At 32.7% G+C, this 27992-nt stretch overlaps 1 protein-coding gene across 4 annotated transcripts; it reads right to left on the minus strand.

The window, feature by feature from the left end:
- Positions 1 to 1386: 1386 nt before the first annotated feature.
- Positions 1387 to 27968, minus strand: LOC132740486 (ceramide synthase 2-like). 4 transcript variants are annotated; one of them, XM_060728396.1, is made up of 10 exons: positions 27764 to 27968; positions 25171 to 25300; positions 24845 to 24951; positions 23570 to 23627; positions 22370 to 22420; positions 20546 to 20638; positions 18728 to 18856; positions 18199 to 18305; positions 8908 to 9064; positions 1387 to 2065 (listed from the first exon to the last, which is right to left on the minus strand). In XM_060728396.1, the coding sequence occupies exons 1-10, from the start codon at positions 27937 to 27939 to the stop codon at positions 2024 to 2026; spliced, it is 1050 nt and encodes a 349-aa protein (XP_060584379.1). In that variant the 5' UTR covers positions 27940 to 27968; the 3' UTR covers positions 1387 to 2023. The 4 variants fall into 4 exon arrangements, with proteins under 4 accessions (XP_060584379.1, XP_060584378.1, XP_060584380.1 ...); XM_060728395.1 differs by lacking the exon at positions 8908 to 9064 and adding an exon at positions 9681 to 9837 and having other exon boundaries at positions 1389 to 2065; XM_060728397.1 differs by lacking the exon at positions 1387 to 2065 and adding an exon at positions 9681 to 9837 and having other exon boundaries at positions 8898 to 9064.
- Positions 27969 to 27992: the final 24 nt, after the last annotated feature.

Below are 27992 nucleotides of genomic sequence, written 5' to 3' on the forward strand. Positions count from 1 at the left end.
AACCCCATCAGGGGCACTGCTAATTTCCTTGAGCAAGACATTTACCTGCGATTGCTTCACTTCAACCAGGTGTAAATGGGTACCTGCGAGGGTGGTATATTTCCGTTGCGCCAGAGTGTTGGCTGCACAAAGCGGAGTTAAAAGACTCCCCAGGGAGATTGATAGATAGATACCAGTAGCCCGATGACCATGGGTAATAGCTGTAAAGTCGGTGAACGTGCGTAAGCATGAAACTTAGACTATAAAATGCAATTACTTTACACTTTGTAATTAGTATTTTTATACAATACAATTTGTTAAAGCTATATCATGCAAAACAAACAAGAAAAGCTTTATAAAGGCACAATTACATAAAGAATAGCCTGTAACTATAAAACATTACATCATTGACTAATCAAAAACAATATGTTAAATAATATATATATAAAAATAATGATAGCATTTTGATATTGACACTGAATTTCACAATTAACACAACAACATGAATTTCTGGCAAATCAACAACAACAAAAACAAAACACTAAATTGATATATGACATCATAAAACAAGAGAGCTCTGGAGGGCCTATGTTGCTCACAAGAATAAATATCAGGTTAGTTTATGCTACAATCTTATTTGGTACAAAATAGACTGGCTGGAGACCCATATATTTCTCATACAAAAAAATCAATACTTAAGAAAAAGACCATTTAAATTTTAAAGCTGGTACAAGCAAAGTTATGTGAAGGTCCATCCATTATTTAACAGTCAATCAATTTATGACCCATCAAAAAATGTTTTGTGGAGAAATTATTTTCAGTATGTTTTTTTCTATTCTTTTCTTTATTTTCAATTATGTTGGCCTCTAAAAACACAAACACACACAAAATACAAGGCAAATAAAATTATCAATCTAGTTAATAAGAATCAAGCAATGGTGATGGAGGTAAAATTTTGCAATAAAATTTGATCATTACTTTCAGAGGTATTGACTAATGCTGATGACGAGAAACCCATCTAGTCCTTCTTATCCAAAACCTTCAGATTTCACAGGTGTGCAGAAAAATGCCAAAAAGTATCTTATTTTACCAAAAAGTAAACAAAAGTACAAACATAGCATATATACAATGTACCTGTAGTAATGAATATATTTTCTTTTTTTTTTTTTAAACACAATTCAAATTGAGAAAATAACAAATTTCTAAAACTCAGACTCATTTTGTATCTGATACTTGATTGGCAAATTTAATCTCAACATTAAGAATTATTACAATATGATTATGTAGGTCAATTATATCACCATAAATATTCCATCATAATATTATAAAAATCATTTTGTAGTCATTAACCTAGAAAATTAATAGTTGGAAATTTTCATTGAAAAATAAAAACCACAATAAAACATCAACATGCACATGTTAAAAAAGTAAAGAATAACCTTCATGTACGGTATCTTACCTTTCGATTTAAAGAAAGAATTACAGAAAAATTTAATCAGGAGATGCAAAATTACTTAAAAAAATCAAAGAACAATGGTTGATAAACAAGGACATCCTTGAGTAAAATTGTTCAAAACATATTTACATGAATACTGGTTTTACAAAAGCAAACACACGTACTTGTTCTAATTTCCTTAAGATATCATGTAAAGCTAACATTTCATTCTGTATATGTGATGCTGGCCTCGAAAAATCAGATTCCAGCTCACAAAATACAAGAATTGGTACAAACTGAATGCTACATTACAATACACCAGCTTGGACAAGATCAAACAATTGAGATTCTATTAATACGAAGATTAAATTCTTCTCTTTTTTTGTTGTTGTTGTTTACCTTTAAATTACAATTACACAATCAACATCACACATTGATCACACACTTATAGTGATGGAATACCACTTGTAAAATTTTTTTCTTTGCATATACAAATGAAAAAATATTTGCTTCAATTTTCAGAGTTCGGTAAAATTCGGTTTCTTTTACCCTCTATTTGCAGTTATCTTTGCCCCCCTCCTCATCGTCTGTATCGTCATCGCCACTAACTTAGTCACTATCCTCTTCAGAGTCACTTCGCACGTCTCCTAGCTGGAGAAAAAAATTCACAGTCAAAATCTGTTATTCAGGTTGATAATAAATAAATACAATCTTTTTTAGTAAACAATTAGTAAGGGTAAACAACTTATTAGTATTAGTAGCACATGTATTATAAACACTTTTTTTGTAATAGAATTTTTTTTTTATAAAGCACAATCTGTTCTAACAATAGAACAACTGACAACCATAATATTGTACACGCTATTGTTTGAATTTTAAATATTTTTTTTATTATATTTTTTTTTCTCAGTTATTAGGCCTCTATTGCTATTAGTGTTGGATATAAATCTATCAAGCATTATCATAGGAAATACAGGACATAATATTATACTCACACACATACATACATAAACAAAATATATATATGCACCTCTTTCCTGTTACCTTGGTGAAGATATCATAATTATCAAGGATTTAGAAAATTATCAGCCAAAAAGGAAAGCAGAAGCAAACAATTTGATCTTTGACCTCCAACCTTGACCTTGAAAGTGAGAATGTTGGTCTTGTTGGAAACATATTGTCTGACTGTGGAGAGGACATAATGCCAAATATTTTGACAATTCATTCAAGTTGTAACAAAGTTAAAGGCTGACACAATTTGACCTTTGACTTTCAAGTATGACCTTGACATCTGCTTCTTACACATCCACTGATTGTAGTGAAGGTATATGCCAACTAGTAAGACAATTCATCAAGTAGATCTAATGTTATAAGCCAAAAAGAATTCCAATTTTGTGTGACTTTCACTTCAAAGTGCGAACAAGGGCCTTGCACAGCCGCAATAGTCTGTTTTGAAGACATATGCCAAATATAAAGGATTTCACCTTCAACCTCCCGTCCATCCTTGATCTTGATTGTAATGACTTGGGTCTTGCTCAAGACTACTTATGGTAAAATTGGGTATCAACTTTTTTTGAATTATGCATGCAGAAGTTAATGACTTAACTGCACTTAAGACAATATGACAAATATCTTTAGTTCCTTCCCTTGATGAGACCTTGACCTTTGAGCTAGTGACCTGGATCTTGCAGGTCACACATGATTATGTGTACAAATTTATATTGAAATCCCATTATGCACAATGTGCTACATATCTATTGAAAAATTATTTTAGAATCCATTCATAAATAACAAAGTTATAGGCCTAATAGCTTAGACAAGCAGCTGACAGATGGGCGGACGGTATCAAGTCATTACTTTGATCTTTGATCTGTAAGCAACCCATTTGTAGCCCATAAGCAACATTTCTTCCTAATAAGTACAGTTTGTATGGAATGAACAATGATATCCATCCCATAATGTCATTTAAGTCTGTGCAGTTGGATAGACATTCTAACAAGACAATACTTATGTGGCTACTCAACTGTTCTCTCAATTGTTTTTTTGGCCACATAAAGAAAACTGTCACATAAAAGACTAATATGGAATGAGTGACATCAAAGAGAAAGTACAGTTACCTTTTGTTCATCTAAGCCACTTAAGTATCCAAATGTTAGCTTGCACGGACAAACAGACGGACGTTTCAAAAACTATAATTATGTCAGTCATCTTGGGCATAAAAAGCAACATAAAGTACTGACATTTCATATACTGACATTCCACAACAGCAATATGCACAAATATCTACATTGTATTAACATACAATCATGTAAATTATCTTTTAGTATTACAACTTTTATGTGCAGACTAATATTTTAAGAAGTTAGTGCTTTCATATCAGTATAATATAAAATCACAAATACAACAAAATTAAGCAAATTTACATTATTTACAGATGTACAACACTGAATAGTAACCGTTAAAATTCAATTAAACACAACAAAAACACTGAATGCTGATTCACACTTAAATAAATATTACTTTAAGATTCTAAAACTGAAGGATCAGTTACTTTCAAAACACATTTCCTGAAGGCTGAATCAATTTTAAGATCATTTTACTGAAGTGAGTGCTCACTTTTTAGTTTTTAATATACAGAGAATTTAAATCGACTAATTTATTATAAAGACCAAGCAATCACTAACAACCTTAAATCTTGATGGCTGATTTTTTTGTTTGTTAATCTGAGTGTTATCAGAGTTGATAACAAGATAAAAGTAAATAAATGAAAAAAAAAAAAAATTAAAATTTTTTAATGCTCATTATCAATCTCTAAATTCAAATATTATTGCTGAAAGTCTACAGTATGTAATTAACCATTAAGTTGTTGTTAAAACAATACAAGTATGAGTGATGGCTGTTGAGGGTTAAATATGCATTGTTTTGACTGCATAAACATCTTCAGAAGCAGGAGGGCGCATTTAAAGCCCAAGTCTGCAGTATAGTGATTCAAATAGTTGGAGTGTATCTGCAGATGTTAATGCACAAATAACGTGCATTTGCTCTATTCTTGCATAAAAGTATAAATAGAATTAAGTAATTCCATGTTGTTGTTTTTTGTTATAAAGTATAAAGAAACCATTTTGTAATGCCTTACAAGTGCTAGCGTGATGTTATTTGACAGTTATGTTTTGATAACAAACTTCTGGGGCTGTCATCGAGAAAGCTATTTTCAACAATTGCCCTGAGCCTAGAATATTTAAAAACATGGAATAATGGCATGTGCTTATGTGTTTTTAATTGCTAATGCAAGTTTTCTTCTCTATTGATGTATACATGTCTGCATATTTTTCATGCAAGAATTTACCTTCAGTATTGCTATCTTTAGACAATTGGTGGCAGCTGATTTGTTTGGTTGTAAATACACGTCTAAATATAATAGATGCTATCCATAACTCAGGAAATGTGGGGTTTTCTAAACTAATCCCCTCCGACTACAAACAAACTTTTACTATTAAAGCTTCCTGGTGCACTAGCTGTCACAATCAATTAATCAATCTGTTTTGCTTAATTTCGAAGCCATGACCGTAAAAGTTTGTTTTAACCACAAGTAAGCTGGGGAAAATACAAAATATTCTGAAGTCCAGACCAAGAATACCACTTCAGAGAAATTGTTTCAGAACAAATATGAAAGAATTATGAAAATTGTTGAAGATAATATACGACAGTGCAGAATTCAAACATGTTTGCAATGTAACCGATAGACAACACTCATGTTGACCTAATTCCCAACAATAGTTTTTTATCCAAATACTTGGAAGAACAGTTACCATAAATATATACATAAATAGAAAACTGAGCAAGGACAGTAAACTTTGATTTTGAATAACTAGAAAACTGAACTGAACTATGACAGTAAATTTAGATTTTTAAATAACTAGAAAACTGAACTGAACTATGACAGTAAACTTTGATTTTGAATAACTAGAAAACTGAACTGAACTATGACAGTAAACTTTGATTTTTAAATAACTAGAAAACTGAACTGAACTATGACAGTAAACTTTGATTTTGAATAACTAGAAAACTGAACTGAACTATGACAGTAAATTTAGATTTTTAAATAACTAGAAAACTGAACTGAACTATGACAGTAAACTTTGATTTTGAATAACTAGAAAACTGAACTGAACTATGACAGTAAACTTTGATTTTTAAATAACTAGAAAACTGAACTGAACTATGACAGTAAACTTTGATTTTGAATAACTAGAAAACTGAACTGAACTATGACAGTAAATTTAGATTTTTAAATAACTAGAAAACTGAACTGAACTATGACAGTAAACTTTGATTTTGAATAACTAGAAAACTGAACTGAACTATGACAGTAAACTTTGATTTTGAATAACTAGAAAAACTGAACTGAACTATGACAGTAAAGTAAACTTTGATTGCAGAGCTAAATTGTGAAAACTGAACAGAATTAAGCCTGTAAACAAAGCAAAGAAAGTTAGTGGGCCAAACAATTCTCTTCATTGATCTATAGTTTAATCAAGAATAAACTTTTGAATTTTTACTAGTTACAAAAGATAGCAGAGAAAAATGCTTAAATGTCAAATAAACCTTTATATATATGAAATATGAAATCTTAATCTATAAAATCTTTAAAAGGTATTATTCATTAAAAAAAATTTACAATTTCTCTCCTTTTTTTTTTTGTTTTTTTAATTGGTTGGGCTGGGTTTTTCACTTCAAACCAACACAGTATAGGTCATTTGTTTACTTTCCAACTTCACTGATGAAAGAAGACCTAAGGTGCCCCTTCATGGAATTATTTCAGGCACAAATGAGCACCTGAATAGAACCATCAATGATATTAGCTAGCTTGATAGATGTGCCTCCATACAAAGTCCCTGTCCGGATACGGACCCATAGAGTTGAGGGGCAAGTGGTTAGAAGTTGACAACTTTAACCACTTGACCATAGACGTGAAAAAAAGAGTGTGAAATTTTTTAAGGTAAAACCCATTACTTAAACTTAAATACGGGAGAAAGAGATCTTTTTAGTATAGTTGCTATTAAAGAACACACAAACTATAAGCATTACACTACTCAAACACAAAAATTCATATTGATGTGTTCAAAACATTAACTAAGACATTGAGCAAAAATATATGGACAAAACAATATAACAATCAGGAACTACATGTGACCAGTCTATTGTTCTAACATTTCACTGTATTGTGACAAAAAAAATCTATACAATTATTGTACGCATTGTGCAATATTATTAACAAAGCGTTTATGCTTTATTTTTTTTAGTTACCCAAGACAAAAGTCCAAAATGCTAAATTTTGCTTAATCAGGGGCAATAACTAAGCTACATCTCCAATAAAATTCCTACAAATTACTTAAGTAAATTTACATGATGACTTATATTCTTAATAAGTTTCAGAGCTCTAGCTGAGCTATAATTTTTGAGTAAACAAAAACATGCATGTATAAAATGCTATTTTTTGCATGCCTTATCAAGGAAAATAACTCTGATCTCTTTTATATTCAAAACAAAATTGTACAAAACTTGCAAGCATAAATTTAATGCATTTTTTCTCAAATTATTAAGTTAGAGATCCATGGTAAAAAATTTAACTCTATTGTTTGTTTTGTTTATGTAATTAAATCATAAAGTATCTCTCTATTTGCTCTTCTCAATGAACAGTGCTCACTTATGTGATCAAAATGTAAAAAGAGTTTTAATTTACAGAAGTAAAAAGTAAAGGTCCAAAATGGAAAGACTAACTACAGGAATTGAGGGGGTTCTCCCAGCATCATCTTTACTCAGTAGGTCACATGTTTTATTATTATTATTGTTTTTAACATTGCTGTGTTCAACATTCAAATTCTTAACCACTTATAGAGGTGCAACAATATAATTGTTTTATGCGGTAAACGGTGCAAAAACTGGTAAAAATCAGTAGAATTTTGATTCACGTCCCCTTTTTGAAAATTGCTAAATAGCAAGGCATTAACCTTTGTCGTAAAATTATGACCCCTCTGGTAAACATTACTGGATCATCACTCGATATATCATCACCTTAGTGCAGTAAAGAATTAACTCCTTTTGAAATTCAATAGGAGTTAACCCATTACTGCACTTACGCAACAATATTATAGGTATAATGTAGATTTGCCTGTTTCATTGCACCTCTAACCACATAAAGTCTTCTTAACATTTTTCAATAGAAAATGAAATAGTAATTATAACCAGTCAGGTAATAAAACTTATAAACCAATTCCTAGGTAAGAATTACACACAAAATTTAAGCTTGCTATTTTGTACCACAATTGTGCAAACTTATAAAAAAATTGCTATGTTGACATGAAATTTCAAAATGAATGAGCTCAGTTGCTAAGCGAATTAACATAAAAAATGTTAACTTTTTATTACATTTATTTAATTCAGCCATAAGCATTTATGAGCAAGATGCCAAATTGCCTGATGAATTACATAATTAAAAGCAATTGTATGCAAGACTTTCAACTTTACTTAACACACATAATATGCCCATTCACAGTGGCATGTTTACACAATAATGCATAATTCATAAAGGTCAAATGTTATAATAATAAGTATAATTACATGACAATTTATTATATCATAAGTAATAAATTTCACAAAGCTATGATTCAGGAAACTCTAGTTACTGTAAAGAATTTTGTAAGCATTATTGTGACCTTGACCTATGACCTCCACCAAGTTTACCGAGCCCATGCATATTCCCACTCAAGTTATTTATCAAAAAATAGATTAACACAAAATATCACTATGACCTTGACCTTTGACCTAATGACCTCAAAATAAATAAAGATCATCTGCTGGCTCATAACTGGCAACATCCCACACTAGTTTACCAAACCTGTGAAGGCTTATTCCTTCCCATTTATTGATCATGTAAAACAAATTTGGCCATCCTGTGATAACCTTGTGCAATGACCCTACCAAGTTTAACATATTTATTCTCATTTCTTCTCAAGTTATTGATTAGACAAGGAGTTTCAACAGTGTCACTGTGACCTTCACCTTTGACAATATGACCTAAAAACCTACTGGCTATGAACAATATCCCTACCAAGAAACATAAACAACAGCTTATTCTTTTTAAAGATGTGTTCGGGAGTTTTCATATAGACATATAGGCAAAATTAAACTGTTCAATAGAATTTCTTTAAACTTGGCATGTTGTTAAAATATGTTAACAGAAACATTTTAAGGGTCACTAGCTGTTCTCAAGATATTTTTAGAGTGCTTAGCTATCGAAAGAGAAAAAAAGACGGAAAACTAATAGTTTCACATCCAGATTATGCAACTTTTTTACCATTAATTTTGATAAAAAAAAAATGTTATGTTAAGAGAATTGTTTAAAGCCCAAAATAGTAAAGAATAAAGACTGACTGAAGCACGTTAACACAATATAAATAATTGAACTATAATTACACAATACTCTATGATACCTTATCATTGTAAACCTTCTGGAAAGCAATACGGGCTATCATTACACTCCAGATAACATGAAGTATCTGTAATACTATAAGGAGCCCATTGAAGAAATAATAACAAGGAAACGGTGTGAGATGATCATTTACCTCAACACTTGTCGAATATAACACTCTGTAAGAAAACAAATCGTAAACATGGCATTACAAAACTTTTTTATTTTTGATTTTTTTTTTTAAAAATCTAAATCCACGATGTAAATCAACGTAAGACCTGTAAAATAAGAAAAGGGTTTTCTTCTACCTGTTACTTAACTTAAGATCTACACCAACAAGCGTTTCTGTATTGAACGAAGATCAGCAAAGCAAAATTAAATCAGTTTTTAATAGTAAAAAAGCAAAAACAAAACAAAATGCTCGCACACAGATTTTTTACTTCCTTTATCAGGAAAGAGAAACTAAAAGATGAAGGCAATACTGTTCTTACCTGGAAAAGAAATTTTGGGGGGAAAAAAAACAAAAATATTGCTTTCAATCTTTTATCTATACATTTAAATTAAAAATCTACTGTTTTGTGTGAAATCTACCACTGTCAAACTCTAGTGGGTTAAAAAATTTCAAAACCAATCAAATCATTTATAAGCATTTCAAATCAATTTTGGCAATATAAGTGCTAATATAAGTCCAATAAAACAAACACTTGCTGGGGTAACTATTTGCACATATTTATATCCCATCCATATACTATGTAATATACATATGGCAATAAATATATGGCTTTTGCTTGTTACCTTGTTTTTATAGACACTTCTGTACGCGATTCTAGCTATCATGTACGTCCAAATGAGATGAAGTATTTGAAGTGTGACGAGTAGCACAACAAATAATATATGAGCTACCCATTTACCAACTATTTCATATGCTTCAAATGTAGCTGAATACAATGCTCTGCAAGTAAATAAAACAAAATTAACAAAATGTGTCCATTTGTAATAAAGAAACAGTCAAACCTGAGGCCAAGACACTGCTGAATAAAAATTTACATGTAGAATAATGTGTCATTAAACAAGCATGCCTCCAGGTAAGTTTTTTTAAATAAAAATAAATTTACTAGTAGTTTAAAGAGTGTATAAATATAAACAATCCATATGCTGTGAAAATTTGACAGAATTATTTCTATTTTTAACCTAAATGGGCAATACTATCAGAGTAAAAAATTCCTACACACAAAATTTATTTGAAAAATTACAGGAATTTTCTATAAAAATAAGATAATAGACAACATATAATAAAATTTAATTACTGAATGTTCGTGTTTGTGTGGCTTGTCTGATTATTTTAGGAATTTTCTATGGTTGGCATTGTCTCTGATACAAGTCTATTACATTGTAACTATTTTAGATTTAGCATTTTGATATCAAAATCCCGTTGTTAAATAATGGAAAGTTCTAAATTCAAACAAAGACAAGTCCATTATATAAATTTAGTAGGGGGTAAGGATTAATAATTCAATACACAAGTGAATGTTAGTTGTCAAAACCCAAAACTATATGCTTTGTAACTCAAATAATTATGCCAAGCTTTGCGGGTATACATATTGGTGTTTGGTGAACAGCCATCTCCTGAAATATCAACAACTTGTAAAGGAAAATATTCATTTTTCTTGATGCCTGTGAAGTTTACAGCAAACTAAAAGTCACAGATTAGCAAATCTTTCTATCTTGCAACGAAATTAAGAAAAAAAATACCCCCCCCCCTGCCTTTAGCTCTTGCTGCATAATTTAAGCAGGCTGATATACATATATACCTATAATATCTAACGGGTACAGGGTTTCTTTATATCAAATAACGGTCTAAATATATAAAAGTTTTTGTCCGTGCATGCATACAAAAATCCTGGTGTGGTTGTTTTTTTTTCAGCAGTACCAATGCAAACTCAACAAGAGCACCGCTAGGCGGAGCATTATATGCCCGAAAGTGGTATTTTTTTTTAGTAAGGATGAAGCATTTGTAAGACATGGGAATTCGCTTTTCATCCGCCGTAGGTTGATTAATACTTAAGTTATTAATAATGACCTTAACTTTTGACCTTGTGACCCCAAAATCAATAGGGGTCTTCTACCATATATGGACAATCATCCTAAGAAGTTTGAATATTGTGGGCCAATTGGAACTTTAATTATGCTCTAGAAACTGTTTTCAGTATTAAGGTAAAAGTGACTTTGACCTTTGACCTTGTGACCCCAAAATCAATAGGGGTCTTCTACCTAATATGGACAATCATCCTATGAAGTTTGAACATTGTGGGTCAATTGGAACTTAAGTTATGCTCAAGAAACTGTTTTTGGTTTTAAGGTACTTGTGACCTTGACCTTTCACCTAGTGACCCCAAAATCAATAGGGGTCTTTTGCCCAATATGGACAATCATCCTATGAAGTTTAAATATTGAGGGCCAAATTGAACTTAAGTTATGCTCAAGAAACTGTTTTCAGTTTTAAGGATATAGTGACCTTGACCCTTGACCTTTTGACCCCAAAATCAATAGGGATCTTCTACCCAATATGGACAATCATCCTATGAAGTTTGAACACTGTGGGCCAGATGGAACTTAAGTTATGCTCTGGAAACTGTTTTCAGTATCAAGGTAATATTGACCTTGACCTTTGACCCTGTGAACCCAAAATCAATAGGGGTCTTCTACCCAATAAGGACAATCATCCTATGAAGTTTGAACATTGTGGGTCAATTGGAACTTAAGTTATGCTCCGGAAACTATTTTCAGTATCAAGGTCATAGTGACCTTAACCTTTGACCTTTTGACCCCAAAATCAATAGGGGTCTTCTACCCAATATGGACAATCATCCTATGAAGTTTGAACATTGTGGGTCAATTGGAACTTAAGTTATGCTCCGGAAACAATTTTCAGTATTAAGGTCATAGTGACCTTGACCTTTGACCTTTTGACCCCAAAATCAATGGGGGTCTTCTACCCAATATGGACAATCATCCTATGAAGTTTGAACATTGTGGGTCGAATGGAATATAAGTTTTGCTCCGGAAACTGTTTTCAGTTTTAAGGTCATAGTGACCTTGACCTTTGACCTTTTGACCCCAAAATCAATAGGGGTCTTCTACCCAATTTGTACAATCATCCTATGAAGTTTGAACATTGTGGGTCGATTGGAACTTAAGTTATGCTCCAGAAACTGTTTTCAGTATCAAGATAATAGTGACCTTGACCTTTGAACTTGTGACCCCAAAATCAATAGGGGTCTTCTATCCAATATGGACAATCATTCTATGAAGTTTGAACATTGTGGGTCGAATGGAACTTAAGTTGTGCTCCGGAAACTGTTTTCAGTTTTAAGGTCAAAGTGACCTTTGACCTTTTGACCCCAAAATCAATAGGGGTCTTCTTCCCAATATGGACAATCATTCTATGAAGTTTGAACATTGTGGGCCAAATGGAACTTCAGTTATGCTTTGGAAACCAAATTGCTAACGGACTGACGGACGGACGATCGGACAGACAGACAGACGGACGCCAGGGGGTATAACATAATATGCCCTTTCGGGCATATAATAATAAACAATCTCTCAGGACTCAATTTGACTTTCTATATGTAATGATAAAAACAGTAAAACTTCAATGGCTAAAAACTTCAATCAGTAAAACATTAATCGTGGATTGATAGCAAAACTGTAGTAAGTCCTTCCTGATATTTTTGTTTATAAGTTACTGCAGTTTTGCAGTCAACCCTTAATTAAGAAATCTCTGAACTCAATGTTTGGTTCAGAATATTTTGCCTGTCTTGTACGAGTAACCTTTATACGAGTAGAAATATCTAGTATACACTCAATGTGGAGGATCCCTCATACACAGCTGCTGGTGGTCTCCTAAGCTTTATTGTAAAATACAACATGTTTTTATTAAAATTTATAGCCTTTACCTATCTAAAATGATTTTTTAATAAATAGACAACTGGTAACCGTACAAATAGCATTTCTTATTAGTAAATATGCCTTTATAATATAAATATAATATCAATATATACAATCCCAAAACTATATACTTATTGTTTAGCTATACCAAGTTGACCAAAATGCTGTATTATTTCTTTTTTATAAAGAAAATTTAAAGCAAAGAAAAATTCATTTTAATTAGAGAAACAATCAAACATGTACTGAAAAATAGATACAGGTACCGAAAGAAGAAAAACATCAAAAGCAACCATTCTGTTTAATTGTTGTAATAAACTATCTTTTCAAACACTTAGATCAAAATGGTTTAGCATAGAAAACCTATGTATTGATTGACAATATTGACTTGAGACAGTTTACTTTTCAGGAGGATTCTAGTAAGTTTTCGTAAATCATTACAATTTTCCGCATAGGTTTTTTATGATAGTAAGTTCCTATTACTTTTATCCATGGCCTAATGGCTTAGTGGTTAGTACAATGAAACTACGATTTGGTAGTTGCAACAAAATGAATTCAAACGCCTTTTTTTTTAAAAATATTTCTCAAAATTATACATACACCACAAATGGATAAATCATTTGATTAATACCTGGTGTATTTTTGTTAACTTTATACATGTAACTATGATAAATTCAAATTTTTTATTAATTTAACTTTGAGCGATTTCAAAATTTAAATGCTCTGCTGGAAAAACATAATGGTCAAATTTTGAAAAATATGACAATAATTATAATCTAAAATAACATTTCATCAAGATTACAGGCTTTATCTCATATTTCAAAACTGAAAGTCTTACACCTGTTACTGGGACAAGTAAGGCAGATGCTGTTGGTAATTTTAGGTTATACAATATCCCATTGTGCCATACTTTGAATGATTTACCTCAAAGTCTGAGAAATACCTGAACTCGGGTCAATATTGCCAAACAATCAATATCGCCACACAATACAAACTTTGAAATATATATATATATATATCTATCTACATGTATATATCTCCAAAACCAACTTGTCACTTAGGCCATCCTTAAAAAATATGTTGGTTTACATTTTAATGTCTTACAGAAGCACCCCTTAAGAATAATGAATTCTTTTATGAGAACTGAAAAACTGTTCAAAATAAAGTTTGACCTCGCCAAATTCACAAAGATCATTATTTTACACAAAATGTGCTTGACCAAACATTAAACTACTTGCACGAGGTACAACTGATAATCAAAATAATAATCAAAAGATTTGACATTTTTAAAGAAGCCAGTATTTTATTCTGAAACCAATAATTTTTTAAGGATGGCAAAGTCTAATGTGACAGGCAACTTGCATATCTTAAATTCCTGTAGAAACAAGTAAAATATATATCTGTCGAAAAAAAAAGAAAGAAATTGTTCAATATGGAAACTAAGCAAATTCAATAATCAACTTATGTGACTGTCAATGACTTTTTTTATAGTATTAATCCAAAATTCATGTCTATTCACACGAGCAGACAGTGACACAGCTTCCTTAAGGCTGTGTACTGACCTCTAAAAAAATTTCTTTGACATGTTTGCTCCTAAACCCCTTATATATTGGCCTACATATGAATTTAGACCAAGCTACACCCCTGGCAATTCTATCTAATTAGCATTAACATAATTTTTTTACACATACTATTCTACAATATCAAGTTCAGATGCCTAGTATTATGTAACTACAAATATCACATCAAGGACTGATCGCAAAACTGTTGTAAGTCCATCTTTATTTCATAAATGTTACTGCAGTTTTGCAGTCAACCCTTATTACACTAGATTATTTTGTTAGATTTTAAATGGACTGAGGTTTGTTTTAGACATAACAGGACTGGAATTATTTGTTTGAGATCTGTCTACAATTTGATGTAAATCTGTACCAATAACTTGCATGCAAATTTTCAGATTATTTGTTCAATCAATTTTTCTAGAATAATCAATTTAATTGTGAGAACTGATCCAAAAATTAAAAGCATTTAAATTATTTTAACTCGAGGTTATGAATGACACAAAAAGAGATGCATAGACTCCAGTAATTTAAACCAATTTAGATGCCTCTTATAATCACACAGGGATTAACGGTGGCTGCAATTCCAGCCAATGCTTCAACACTTAAAGGCAATACATCATAAGGGGACCGGAATACTGAATGTCTGAGAGATTAATTACCAGAATCTGAACATCATACTGTACAATAACATATATAAAGGCAATAAAAATGTCATCTACTGCCACCATAGCATGCTTTTCCTGTTACAAGGAAATAACACATTTATGAACTGTTCGTGCTTATAATATATTAGTGAAATGGAAAGCATATATAGTGAAATCATAAGTGTTTGCCTTCATTTTAATTTAGAACGTCCAGGTTTTATAAATTTCTGTAATTATCCTCTTTTTGCAGTTTTGTCACTTTGGGTAAGTGAGGAAAACACGGAGAAGGCTATATCATCAATCACAAAGTTAAATAATTGTTCAAACAAGAGCGATCAGTAATCACATGTGTCGCCTCATGATGGCCAATTTCATGTTGGGACAAATTTTGTGACAGACGGACAGACAGACGGACAGTGCACAACTAGACTTGGTACTGATCATTCCTGTAAAGTTTGGTTAAAATTGCACCAGTAGTTTATGAGGAGTAGTCCCGACAAGCTTTTGTGTATCTGGCAACACAAAGAAAAAAACACCTTTTTATCAAAGGGCCATAACTCGGCCAAAATCATTCAACCGGAAAACCCGTGCAATATGCGCTAGGACTTGAGCTACAGATCAATCCTGTGAAGTTTCATTGAAATTGCATAATGGGTATAAGAGAAGTAGCATGGTTCATACCAAATTCTCAAATCAAAATTCAAGGACTTTTCAAGGTAAAATTGTCATTTTCAAGGCATTTTTTCCTGATTGATCTTATTTAAAATTATACTTTTACAACCATATCTGTGATAAACATTTTTATTGCAATTGATCTTAGTTAAAATTATACTTTTACAACCATATCTGTGATATAAAACATGTAAATAAAACATGTGTATTTCAATTTAAGGTTCAAATGACTAGAATTGCAAAACAGTGACTATATTTAGAAAATCAGCACAGTCAGTAGAATATATGAACACCAAAACTGTAACATATAGGTGATTGAGTAAATTCACACAACTCTATCTAGTTTTTCCTTTCTTTTTTGGATTTCTCTTCCAATTTCCTCAACTTCAAGTTTCTTTTCTTTGAAGCCCTTTCTTAGAATGTTTGATTCAGTCACAAATGTTATTTTTCCAGTTTTCTCAGCCTTTTCCAACAGTTTTTCAGATTTTTTTCTAGAATGGTGATATCAGTTTGAAGTCTTGCCTTCTTTTTCTTGAGATCTTCAATAGCATCAAGGTCAGACTTCCTCTTCAATTGCCTCTCAGCTGCCATCTTCTCTTCTCTTTGTTTATCTAAATACAGCTTGTATTGATGCAGCAGAGACTGATGCCATTAGCTGCTGAGTTAATGGCACTTCCAGGACACCACCAACATGTGTTACATGGTCGCAGATCATCCTCTGAGCTACAAGAGACTGTTGCTTTAAGTTCTCTACTGTCATCTCCTTGTTAATCGAGAACCCTCTCTCGACATCTGCTTGACCATGGCAGATCACCAAGACAATTTTCACCAAAGCCCTTAATTTATTTGAATTGAATTATATTTTATGAATTGTATGAGTGGTGATTACAAATTGTGTGTAATGTCCACATAACTTCAGCCTTTTTTGTATCAGCCTTTGAAATGAACGGAGATATTCCTGCTTGATTACTGGACACACAGGGGACATTTTCTTGATTACTAGAAGTGGGTGGGGGTGGTATTGTCATGTCATGCATAGTTTCCGTTGTGGATTGGGATTGCACAATGTTATTATTTGAATCAGATCTACTGCAATTTTCAGTTTTGACATTTATAGTTCCTTCCTGTCTGACAAATGCAAGACCACACTTCGTCAATGACGACTTGATGTCTAGATTTTTTAGGTGCTTTGCACCCCTCGCATGCGATGTTAATGCACTCTCTCCCATTTGCAAAAAATCGATGGTTGTTTTACCCAACTGTATTGTTGAAGCCATTTGAGCTGAAACGTACATTTCTTAGTGTATTTTCCCATTTTTTACTTCGCAATGGAAGCTGACATTTTGTACACAATTTGCGATGACGTCATACACAAGTGCTTGTTAAAATCCGTGCCAAAACCGTAATGCTGGCTAAACACTACTAAAACAGATCCAAATGGGCGCACTCGATCGGGGCTGCCTTCGTTCACATGTCCGATTTGTAGCGGAAAATTTGCCTGACCTTTACAGCGACAGGTTTTTATACCCTTTTGGATTTTCAAGGCATTATACCGAAATTCAAGGGGTTTACTGAAATTCAAAGGACAATTTTAGTGTTTTTCAAGGCAACCCTGAATTCAAGGACTTTTCAAGGTTGAAACCAAATTCAAGGACTTTTCAAGGCCCGTGCGAACCATGAGTAGTCCGGACAAACTTTAAAATTAAAAATTATTAAAGGGCCATAACTCTGACAAAAATCATTGAACCGGAAAATGCTGACAATGTGCACAACTAGACTTGGTACTGATCATTCCTGTAAAGTTTGGATGAAATTGCACCAGTAGTTTATGAGGAGTAGTCCGGACAAGCTTTTGTGTATCTGGCAACACACAGTAAAAAACACCTTTTTGTCAAAGGGCCATAACTCGGCCAAAAATCATTCAACCGGAAAACCCGTGCAAAATGCGCAAGGACTTGAGCTACAGATCAATCCTGTGAAGTTTCATTGAAATTGCATTAGTGGTATAAGAGAAGTAGTCCGGACAAACTTTAAAATTAAAAATTATTAAAGGGCCATAACTCTGACAAAAATCATTGAACCGGAAAATGCTGACAATATGCACAACAAGACTTGGTACTGATCATTCCTGTAAAGTTTGGATGAAATTGCACCAGTAGTTTATGAGGAGTAGTCCGGACAAGTTTTGTGACGGACGGACGGACAGACGGACAGACAGACAGACAGACGGACAGACAGACGACGGAGAAGTGATCCCTATATGTCGCCACTACTCCGTAGAGGCGACACAAAAATGGGGACAAAACTATAAAATTGTTAAATGGATGGGGAAATAATCATTAACTTGAAGAATGGCGGCAAATTTCTTTACCTCTTCCATGGAGTGTGGCAAATTTCTGTATCTCTTAAATGGATGTTTTTTTAGTCACACAAATAGTGTTACTGTTAATTAGGAAACCTAATGATAATGAAAAGTAAAATTATACTTACACTACAGGGTAGTAAATAAGCCTCGACAGTACCCAAACAACGATAAATACCCCAAGAAAGAATTCACATGCTTTCTTATGGCCACTGTATTTCATCATTTTAGCAGCCTGAAAAGCAAAACTAGAGTTGTTTCATAGGACAGCATACTCAACTTTTCTCAGTGCTTGATAACAAACAAGAACTTGGATGAAGTTCAAAATGGGCCAAAATTCTGTCAAAGCTTAAGTGTGTTAAGTATCCCATTCCCTTCAGTAGTCCTGGAGATACCAACAACTTGCTGCCCCCCCCCCCAAAAAAAAACTTAACCAAGGTGTGATGCAAACACCTGGGTGAGTACAATAGCTCTCACTAATTAAACAAATGACTGTCTTTCCAGACAGGTATATCCCACTGTCAGGTAATTAATAGTTTAGTGAATACTCGACACAGCCTCATTACTGCCTCAAACAGTTACCCTTGAGTCACAGAATTATTCTATTCTGTACCAGCAGAGATAAATTCTTAAACATGATGTTCAGAAATTACATACCGCCATTGGGAAGTCAGCAGCATCATGGGTAAGCAGTACTATACAACCTATTCGGACAAAGTTTGTAGCCCATGAAAAAGACATCAGTAATATAGTGGCAATATGGTGAACAATCATCTGATTGAAGTCCTGAAATAGACATGGAAAAAATGCTTTTAGTTTCATGTTATACCATTATTCTTGTAAAACTGATATGCAAATGTATTATGATGTTCTTGTGTTATACAGTCCGACCCTGGTTATTTGACAACCCTTTATTCGAATACCCGGCATTATCCGAAGTAGATCTGCGGTCCCATTTTATCTCTATATAAATCAATATAAATACGAGCGTATTATTCGAAATGCATAATCCGAATACCTCCTATTTTTCGAAGTAAAATTTCGGTCCTGATTATACAATTATGAAAGAATTTCACACCTATTATTCGAAGCCAGCCTAATAATTATTCGAAGCCAGACTAAGTGGCGTAGATCCACTCGCCTTGTGAAAATTATCAACAGTCATTCGTGTATTTAGACAATCGTGATAATAACTCTTTGTGTGTTTTTTAATCAACTTTAATTACCCATAATGAAAAGCAATGCACCGTGTCCGATTTTGTTACTGTTATTGCTTGAAGATGACATCAATAATTTCATACATACCGTTTATTTTAATTTTTCAAAACATTCAAAACATTTTTTTTTCATTAATTGTAACGCTACATGAGAGTCTTTTTGTTAATCTAAAATACAAGAGTTTAGCTGTAAATACCGCAGTGACAATACGGCCATTATCAAGGGTTTGCGCGAAACGAAATAATACATAATGTAGAATAAAATGCAAGTATTTATGTCAATACAATGATTTTTACGCATCTTTTCTTTAATATTTAATTTTCTCAATTGATTACAGGAAGTAAGTGTGCTGTAAACAGTAGTTTTGCTATGATTGGTCAAAGTGGAGTAGTTTTCATCTATCACAATATTCAGATTTCGATTATTCGAACTCATCGATTATTCAAAGTAAAATTTCAGTCCCAGGCACTTCGAATAAACAGGGTTGGACTGTATTTTAAGATGTTTGTTTGATTACAGAGGTTATAGAGCTTTACCTAAATATAAAACAATGAAAAACTTAATATATGTACAAAAGATGTCTGACAGTTCTGGTGCTGATGTAATAAATAAAAAGCAGGTTTTTTTATCCTTTTTTATATATCTTTAACTTTAAAAAATCGTCAAAATTTAAAATACATTCATAAAAATCAATAGTTTCACAATATATCACCACAAAAAGGCAAACACCAGAAGAGCAACCTATACGTATTGGGAAAAAAATTCTAAGGAGTTGTTCAGTTTCTTTTATGATTTTACACATGTTTATTTTTGTTTCTTTTTACAGAGCCCCAATACAGTATAGGTCATATGGCGCAGATACAGGAAAGATGATTTTAGCTAACCTGGGGGTGTTACAAACTTTATGCAATACAAGGGGTCTAAACTTCACCTGCTGGAGCCAAGAGATACATGGACTAACGCTTCGATAATTATTTAGTCACCTCTTACGATCACTATGGGTTAACAGTGGCGGTAATTCTGATGCCTCAACCCGTAAAGGTAACCCTTCAGCCACAAGGGGATCTACACACAGTATATAATACATGAAACACCACACATATAACATATGAATTGTAAATGTCTTGTTGGTCATAGAAACTTTCCACTTGCCTTTATTAACAGTAAGTACAAATGTAATCAACTCTGATGACGTTACCATCAGAATAGCATGCTTGTGAATTATTCCCTTTGTAATGTTACAATGCTGTTCCTTACCTTTCGCTTATGTTCAGTCAACATGGAAAAAACCAAACACCAGTAGAAAGAAAGCTCCACCATATAGTACCAGTAAATTTCTCGTGGGACATCCTGCATGAAAAAACATGGAAATATTACAGTAAGTTTATTTCATTTTACGCCTTTTTCCAACAGTATTTCAGTCATATAGGCGGGTAGTTTCCTCACCATTGATTATGGAGATTACAGTAAGTAATGTTACTATATATTATAGGTTAAACATAATCATAACTATAATGTTTTCTCTTTATCAAGCTATAACTTTAAAAATGGGTCAAAGACAGAAAAGGCCGGGTTGCATATGTGTACAAAATATGATGAGGCTGTGATGTTACTTAAATTTTCTACCACTGTCGGACCATTGATGTTGAAAATTTAACTTAGTTGGTAAACTTGAAAGAATGAGCATCAGACCTGAAATGGAATCCCACAACATGGGACCACAGTCATGTCAATGTTGTGAACCACATATCCAGAGGCTGTGGTAAGAAGTTGTTGAGAAAACTGTTACGAAAATTTCCTACTATCTATTTATCATTAATTATGTCAAAATTTAACTAAATCGGCAAACAAGAAGTGGATGAGCGACAGACCTGAAATCAAATCATCTGATAATGCTGTATACAAAATATCAAAAGGCTGTGATAAGAAGTTGCTGCGTTAACTGTTACGAAAAATTCCAACCATTAACCATAAATGTCAAAATCTAACTAAGTCGGCAAACAGGAAGTGGATGAGCAACAGACCTGAAATCGAATGCCAGCGTATGGGACCATATGTTAATGCTGTATACAAATATCAAAAGGCTATGATATATAGTTGCCAAGAAAACTGTAATGAAAATTTCCCATTGTTGACCATTAATGTTGAAAATTTAACTAAGTAGGCAAACAGGAAGTGGATGAGCGACAGACCTGAAATCGAATCCCACAGTATGGGACCATGTGTTCATGCTGTATACAAATATCAAAAGGCTGTGATAAGTAGTTGCCAAGAAAACTATGAAAATTTCCTACTATTGACCATTAATGCAGAAAATTTAACTAAGTAGGCAAACAGGAAGTATATGAGCGACAGACCTGAAATCGAATCCCACAGTATGGGACCATGTTTTGATGCTGTATACCAAATATCAAAAGGCTGTGATATGTAGTTGCTGAGAAAACTGTTACGAAAATTTTCTACTATTGACCATTAATGTTGAAAATTTAACTAAGTCGGCAAACAGGAAGTATATGAGCGACAGACCTGAAATTGAATCCCACAGTATGGGACCTTGTTTTGATGCTGTATACCAAATATCAAAAGACTGTGATAAGTAGTTGCTGAGAAAACTGTTACAAAAGTTTTTCCCCGCCCGCCAGCAGGCCGCCCAACAATCACCATACTATAACCCGGGTTTGCACCAGTGCCACCTGGCCAAAAATCAATGATTCACAGAGCTCTGTCATTATGTGTCAATTGTTTTTTCTGGTTATTATGTAGATTTTAACAAATATTTTGGTAATATCTTGGCGGTTGATCCACCTTATCAGTTTTCCTGGATAACTAACCAGTAATTTCCAATCTCTCCACAAGTTACTGACAACTTATCCCACATGATTTCTGGATGAGCGGTAAGAGGCATATGAATATTATACCATTGGACTTAATATTCAAGATCAATGTAAGCATGCTCCCAATAACTGGCTATTAGGTTGTTGAAATCTTAACCATTATCATGACTTTACTATACTATGCATATATATTACAGATGGGATCTAAAATATATTTCAAAACAGTAAACAAAATCATTGTTCTTACCAATGTTGGCCATCCCTTCCAGCAATACTTTGTTTCCCAAAACCATTTTTTCTGTAAAATGAAAGAAACAAGTATCTTGTTAAGTTAACACTCATGACAACTGCAGAAAACAAGTAAGCAAGTAACGGGAAAAGTGCACAGTTCACATTTGGAATTCTAACCCAACTCTTCAGCATCAATAGCCACTTATCTTCTGTTCAGTACCTCTTATTTTACTATTAACTTCCTAACTATAACAATTCAAAAAAGAAAATTCAATGATATAAATTAAGCATAGAAATGGCGAATGTATATCAGAATCTTAGACAAGCTGCCAGTACAGAACGGAATATCTGGCTTGAGGGGTAACTGTTTACGTTGTTAACAAGGCTCTACTGAGTTTGAGCTTAGGAGTTAACTGAGAGCTAGATATTTCTGTGTTGGTGCTTGGTTCTTTTTCTTGCATTTGACATGTACATATAAATGAATCTCAGAAAGAAATAACTTAAATTAATATTTTCATTATGCACTTTTTTCTGACAGGAGCGTATGAATTTACAACAATGTGGATTGTTAGCTGAATGGTACTTTTTGTTTCCTACCAAAAAATAATGGGAAAACATTTTTCAATAGAATGTTACTGCGGATTATTTAAAGGTTCCTCATTTCTAAAAAAGGGTCCTCATAACATCCTATCATGAGTTCAGAAAAGAGGCAATAACTTGATTTCCATACGGTAAACTTTGTTTAAATTGTGCATACAGCTGTACTTTAAGGTATATATCTGACCTATGATGTCAAGTTTTTAGTTACTTATAGTGCCCATTAGGGTCGCAATACCTCAAGTAATTTGAAGTCACCTACTACACCAAGGGTTCTTTAAGAATTTAGGTAATGTCTTGAAGCCTGACATAAACAGTCAGGACAGAGTGCTTGTCTATTTTCAGAACTTGATAGTAAAACAAGAGTCTTGAAAATGTAGTAGTTCAAACTGACCATAATACTGTCAAAATCCATGTTTGAGTTATGGTTCTTGGATAGGGACCTCCTATTATGCTCAAATAAGTGTGTGAAGTTTCAACCCCTTCCCTGTATTAGTTTTGGAGATATCAACATGCAAACAAAATCTTAACCAAAGTGCAATGCTGAAGCCTGGGGGAGTGCTAACCTCCCTATTCTTCAAATAGCTGAGCTAAAAATTAAAAAAATATATATACTTACATTCCATAACACAACAAGGCCATATATAAATATTCCAAGGTAGAATGTAAAATGCCATCTGAAATAGTTAAATATCTTGAGTTATTGGTAAATAAAATCACAGAAATATCACAGAATTATCATTTACTTGTAACTATTCTCAGGAAACTTTCCCAAAAATAATGAGAATATATATTATAAAAGTTAGACTTTTAGGCAAGGGCTATTGCTAATGTTGCAATACTAGTAACTTGTAGCCCAACCAATTTACACTATACTTTAATATATGTACATTTGTTTTTGTGTTATTCATATTTTACCAGTATTATTGCAATATAATATTGTTAAACTAAACCATCACAGAAATTTAAATCTTGAACAAGTTTGATAATTATATTCTCATGCCTTTATATCATGACAACAAATTATGATAACTTGATAAAAATTTTAAATACTTCAGTTCCAAGTGAAACAGCTGCAACTTATATTTAAATATTTCTGATTATTTGCACAGCACTGCAACCTTATCTTCTGGCTGGGTTTAAAGTCATTTATTCATTTATACATCTTAATTTGCCTTTGGGCCATCCTTAAAAAAATGTTCGTTTTCAGTAACGCGACCAACTCACAAAATTTGCCCCTACTCAAAATTTTTTTTTCATGGTCTGGATAAATTTTTTTTTTTTGAATCAGAAAATTATGCCTTGTGCTTTGTTTTCGTTCTTGTAAAGGTTAATGGAAGAAATAAAATGTAGGTCTTGTTAAATTAGAATTCAGTTATCAATTTATTAATTGTTACCAGATTAGCAAAGCATATATTGTCCAGCATTTTGAAATTCCATGTTTATTTGGGAGTACAGTTCAATAAAAAAAAAAAATCGACCTACCTACCCACCTTGAAAATTCTGGGTCGGGTTACTGCAAACAAACATTTTTTTAAGGATGGCCTTATTATGACAAAAACTTGAGTCTTATTTACACCAGTTTAGTAAGTGTCCTGTGTTATAACCAATACCACATTAAGACTTTCAACAGTGATGCTGAATAGCAACATTGAAGATAAATTAAACTTAACAGCCAATCAATGTCCTATTTCATGCACACCTAGACAAAGCAGTACCACTAAGGCACAACCTTCTCCCTAACCTAATTACTTTTCATATTAAAGAATCAGTAGTCTACCTCCAAGACAAGACTTGAACCAAGAGCAGAATTGGCAAGTGATTTTCGGTCTGGTCTTTTACATTTTTGACTATAATATAAATGTATGACAAGTTAAAACATGTTTTTACATACCCACACTCCCTGAATTTAGTGATATCTTTTATAACAGACTTTGCCTTTCTGTTCCGCAACCATCTTTCTACTTCACGTACTGTCATATCTGTCTGCTTTGAGATCGACTGAAATTTTTTAAAAATCATTCATTCACAGTGTAATCTTTTATCTCTTTGCATATTATAGAGGCTGAATACAGGCTTCTGCTTTTTTTAAAAACTCTTTTTTATAAAGACTACATTCATAGACTACATACTTGACATTCCTTAGTGATAATAAGTCTGATTGCACTAAAACTAAAGCAAAAATAATCATGTGTCTAGAATTTTATTAACAAAACTTACCTCTAGATTATTATTTGAAGTTATTCCATTTTTCTGAAAGTAATTTTCAAGAACTGCATTAGGCTTAAGATGGTCAGCAGAATTTTGTTTCTTAACACCACACCAGTAACCAATAGGTGTCATTAAATACCTGAAACATACAAAATAATCATTGCAGCATAAAAATAATTTGGAGTTGTCTATAAGCACACTTATAAAACTAACTTATTCTCAGTAATTGTTACTGGAATAAGATTGCGGAAAAAAATAGAATGTTTAAAATCATGACAGGGCTCTAATCACAGGCAATTGGCTCTTTTGTCTCCAGTTGAAAATCAAGAACCAAATAACTATCCAGTCCCCATTGACTCTTTATAATCAATACAATGTATATCACTTGCCATGGTTCATTTCCCAACAAACATACAGATATGAAAATAGAATCTACATACACATTGTATCTTTTTTTCATATATACTTTGGCAAGTAAAGATTATATATAGTCAAGTTAAGTTAACAGGTGCTGGATAGAAAGTAGTCTGCAAATTAAGCAAATCCCAATAGCCAATGACTAGAAAAATTTGGGTTAGCTCCATAAAACTATTCAAGTAGCTAGTCTGACTGGCCTGTGATATATTAGCAGTAATGTATTTAAAAAATGAAAATAACCTGATTGGGTTTTCTGAAATGCTTTAATGCAGTAACTTTTCACACAAATGTCGTTAAAAACAGTCTTTTTAAAAAGTAATTGTCTCATACCAAGACACGTTATAAATGTCTCAGATTTATAATTTTAGTTAAATTAAACTTCTTTTCATCATTTTTACTGTATTAATCTTAACATCAAATGGGAGTAATTCTTTCATATTTATGCAGAGCAACAGATAAGGTGCGTATTTGCGTATTTACCCAATTAATTTTATAAAATACGCAATTGATTTTTAAAGAATGTGTATCAAAACCCGTTAAGAAAAATAAAATACGCAATTGTCTTAAAAACCCGTGCGTATTGTCATTTTCATCACCGCAAAATTAATCTGTCGTACGCTCGTAGTTTTGGACAAATTATATCGATATGCATGCTATCCGAATATTCCCGAATCAATGCTAACTAATCAACGGTCTCCGGTCTTCGACGGTCCCCGGTCTCCAAAGACCTACTAAGCCATATCAATAAAGCATGAGTCCGTCGATTTGTTTACTCAGGTCGACGGTCTTAACAGGCCGGCGGAGACCGTTGATTTTGCGGAGACCGTCAATAAGTAGGTCCCAGCTGTATCAATAGACGCTTTGAAAGCAATATGGCGTCGTACAAAAGGGAAAATGATTTTAAACAAAACAGTCGTAAATACATTTAATAAAAAAAATCAGTCGGAAAACGAACTTGTTAAAATTACTATGAAATATAACATGAGCATTTTATATAAAAAATAAAACATTTGTGAAAAGTTCTAGTAAATTGTTAATCCTATTTTCTTTTTAAAACAGTTTAAATTTTATTGATACTGAAACCATAAAATTCATATCTTCATAATTGAATACCCAATTAATCTTGAAATCATAGGGTATCGAGTTTTGGAATACCCAATTAAATGGAGCCAATACCCAATTCCAAAGGAAATGATGGAGTAATACCCAATTCACTTTAAAAGCTTATCTGTTGCTCTGTTTATGTAAATAAATAAGCACTTACAAATTTAAACATTCACCCGCTTGCATTTGAGAGTTAAAGTTTGTGTGGGGCTAGTAAAAAATTAATCAAACTGGCCCAATAGCGCATGTGCAGTGGTCCCCCTTTACGTTCATCCGTGGAAAGGTTGAACTCCACAAGTTTATATGTTTCTGTTTTCAGTACAAAATACCTGCATTTACTTATTAACAATCTGGTTTACATGTACACTTAACATGTTATGCTTTAATCATCAATCATAAGAGCTTTCCGCATCATATGTAGCACCTAATTTCATATTATAAATGAAGTTATTTGGGGGAAAAAATCAAACAGCAGACGCCATTTTAATCGTAATACTAACTGTCAACCAAAAACTGGAAACTGACCTAATGACTAAGTATAAAACTTTGTTTTTGATTTTTACAAATTGTGTTTGTCAAAATGCAAAGGCGAGTGCAGTTTTTGAACTTTGAAGGGCGAGTAAATTTGGAGGGTCACTCTCCGTGCAATTAGAACTTTCTCAAGTGTGTTTCATTTTTTGAAGTATCCCATAATGAGCGGCATATACATTGTTTTATGTTTAGTTTATTTTGGTGTGGATGCAGAGAATACGAGATGTTGATACTATGAGTTTATTTCTAAAACTGTTTAACAATATGTAGTCAATTGGTCAGTACACTAAGTAGGCGGAGACTAACAATCAAGTTTAAAGGTACTGCATGCAATATATATTTCATGTAGAATTAAATATGAAAAATCTCCCTTCTTTTAAAAAAAACAACAAGAAATGTCTAAAGAATCTCAAGGCAAATGATGTTGAAATCACTTGTAACTGATTTCTCTTAATGTCTGTTTTATTGCCGTGATAATGTTCTCATTTCTTATGTTTTGATTTGCAAGGGTTTTTACAGGCATGAATCATCATGTCATACTGATACTCACTGTTCAAAAATATATCTCACGCCCCATAGTATAATTCCAAGTGGTATTGACCATAACATATCGTTTCTATTTGGAAGGTAGATATTGCTTCCAGGTACATTTTCCATATCCTTCCATGTATACCCTTCTGGAAACCAAAAGGTTTCGCTCCAAATAAATTGTTCGATGGAATTCATTTTTGCTTTAGTCAGTGTAAATCAGACGCTTTTCTCCTTAAGCGTCCTTAGTG

The sequence above is a fragment of the Ruditapes philippinarum genome, unplaced genomic scaffold (genome assembly GCF_026571515.1).
Source record: "Ruditapes philippinarum isolate M1 unplaced genomic scaffold, ASM2657151v2 ctg550_1_1_1_1, whole genome shotgun sequence".
NCBI lineage: Eukaryota > Metazoa > Mollusca > Bivalvia > Venerida > Veneridae > Ruditapes > Ruditapes philippinarum.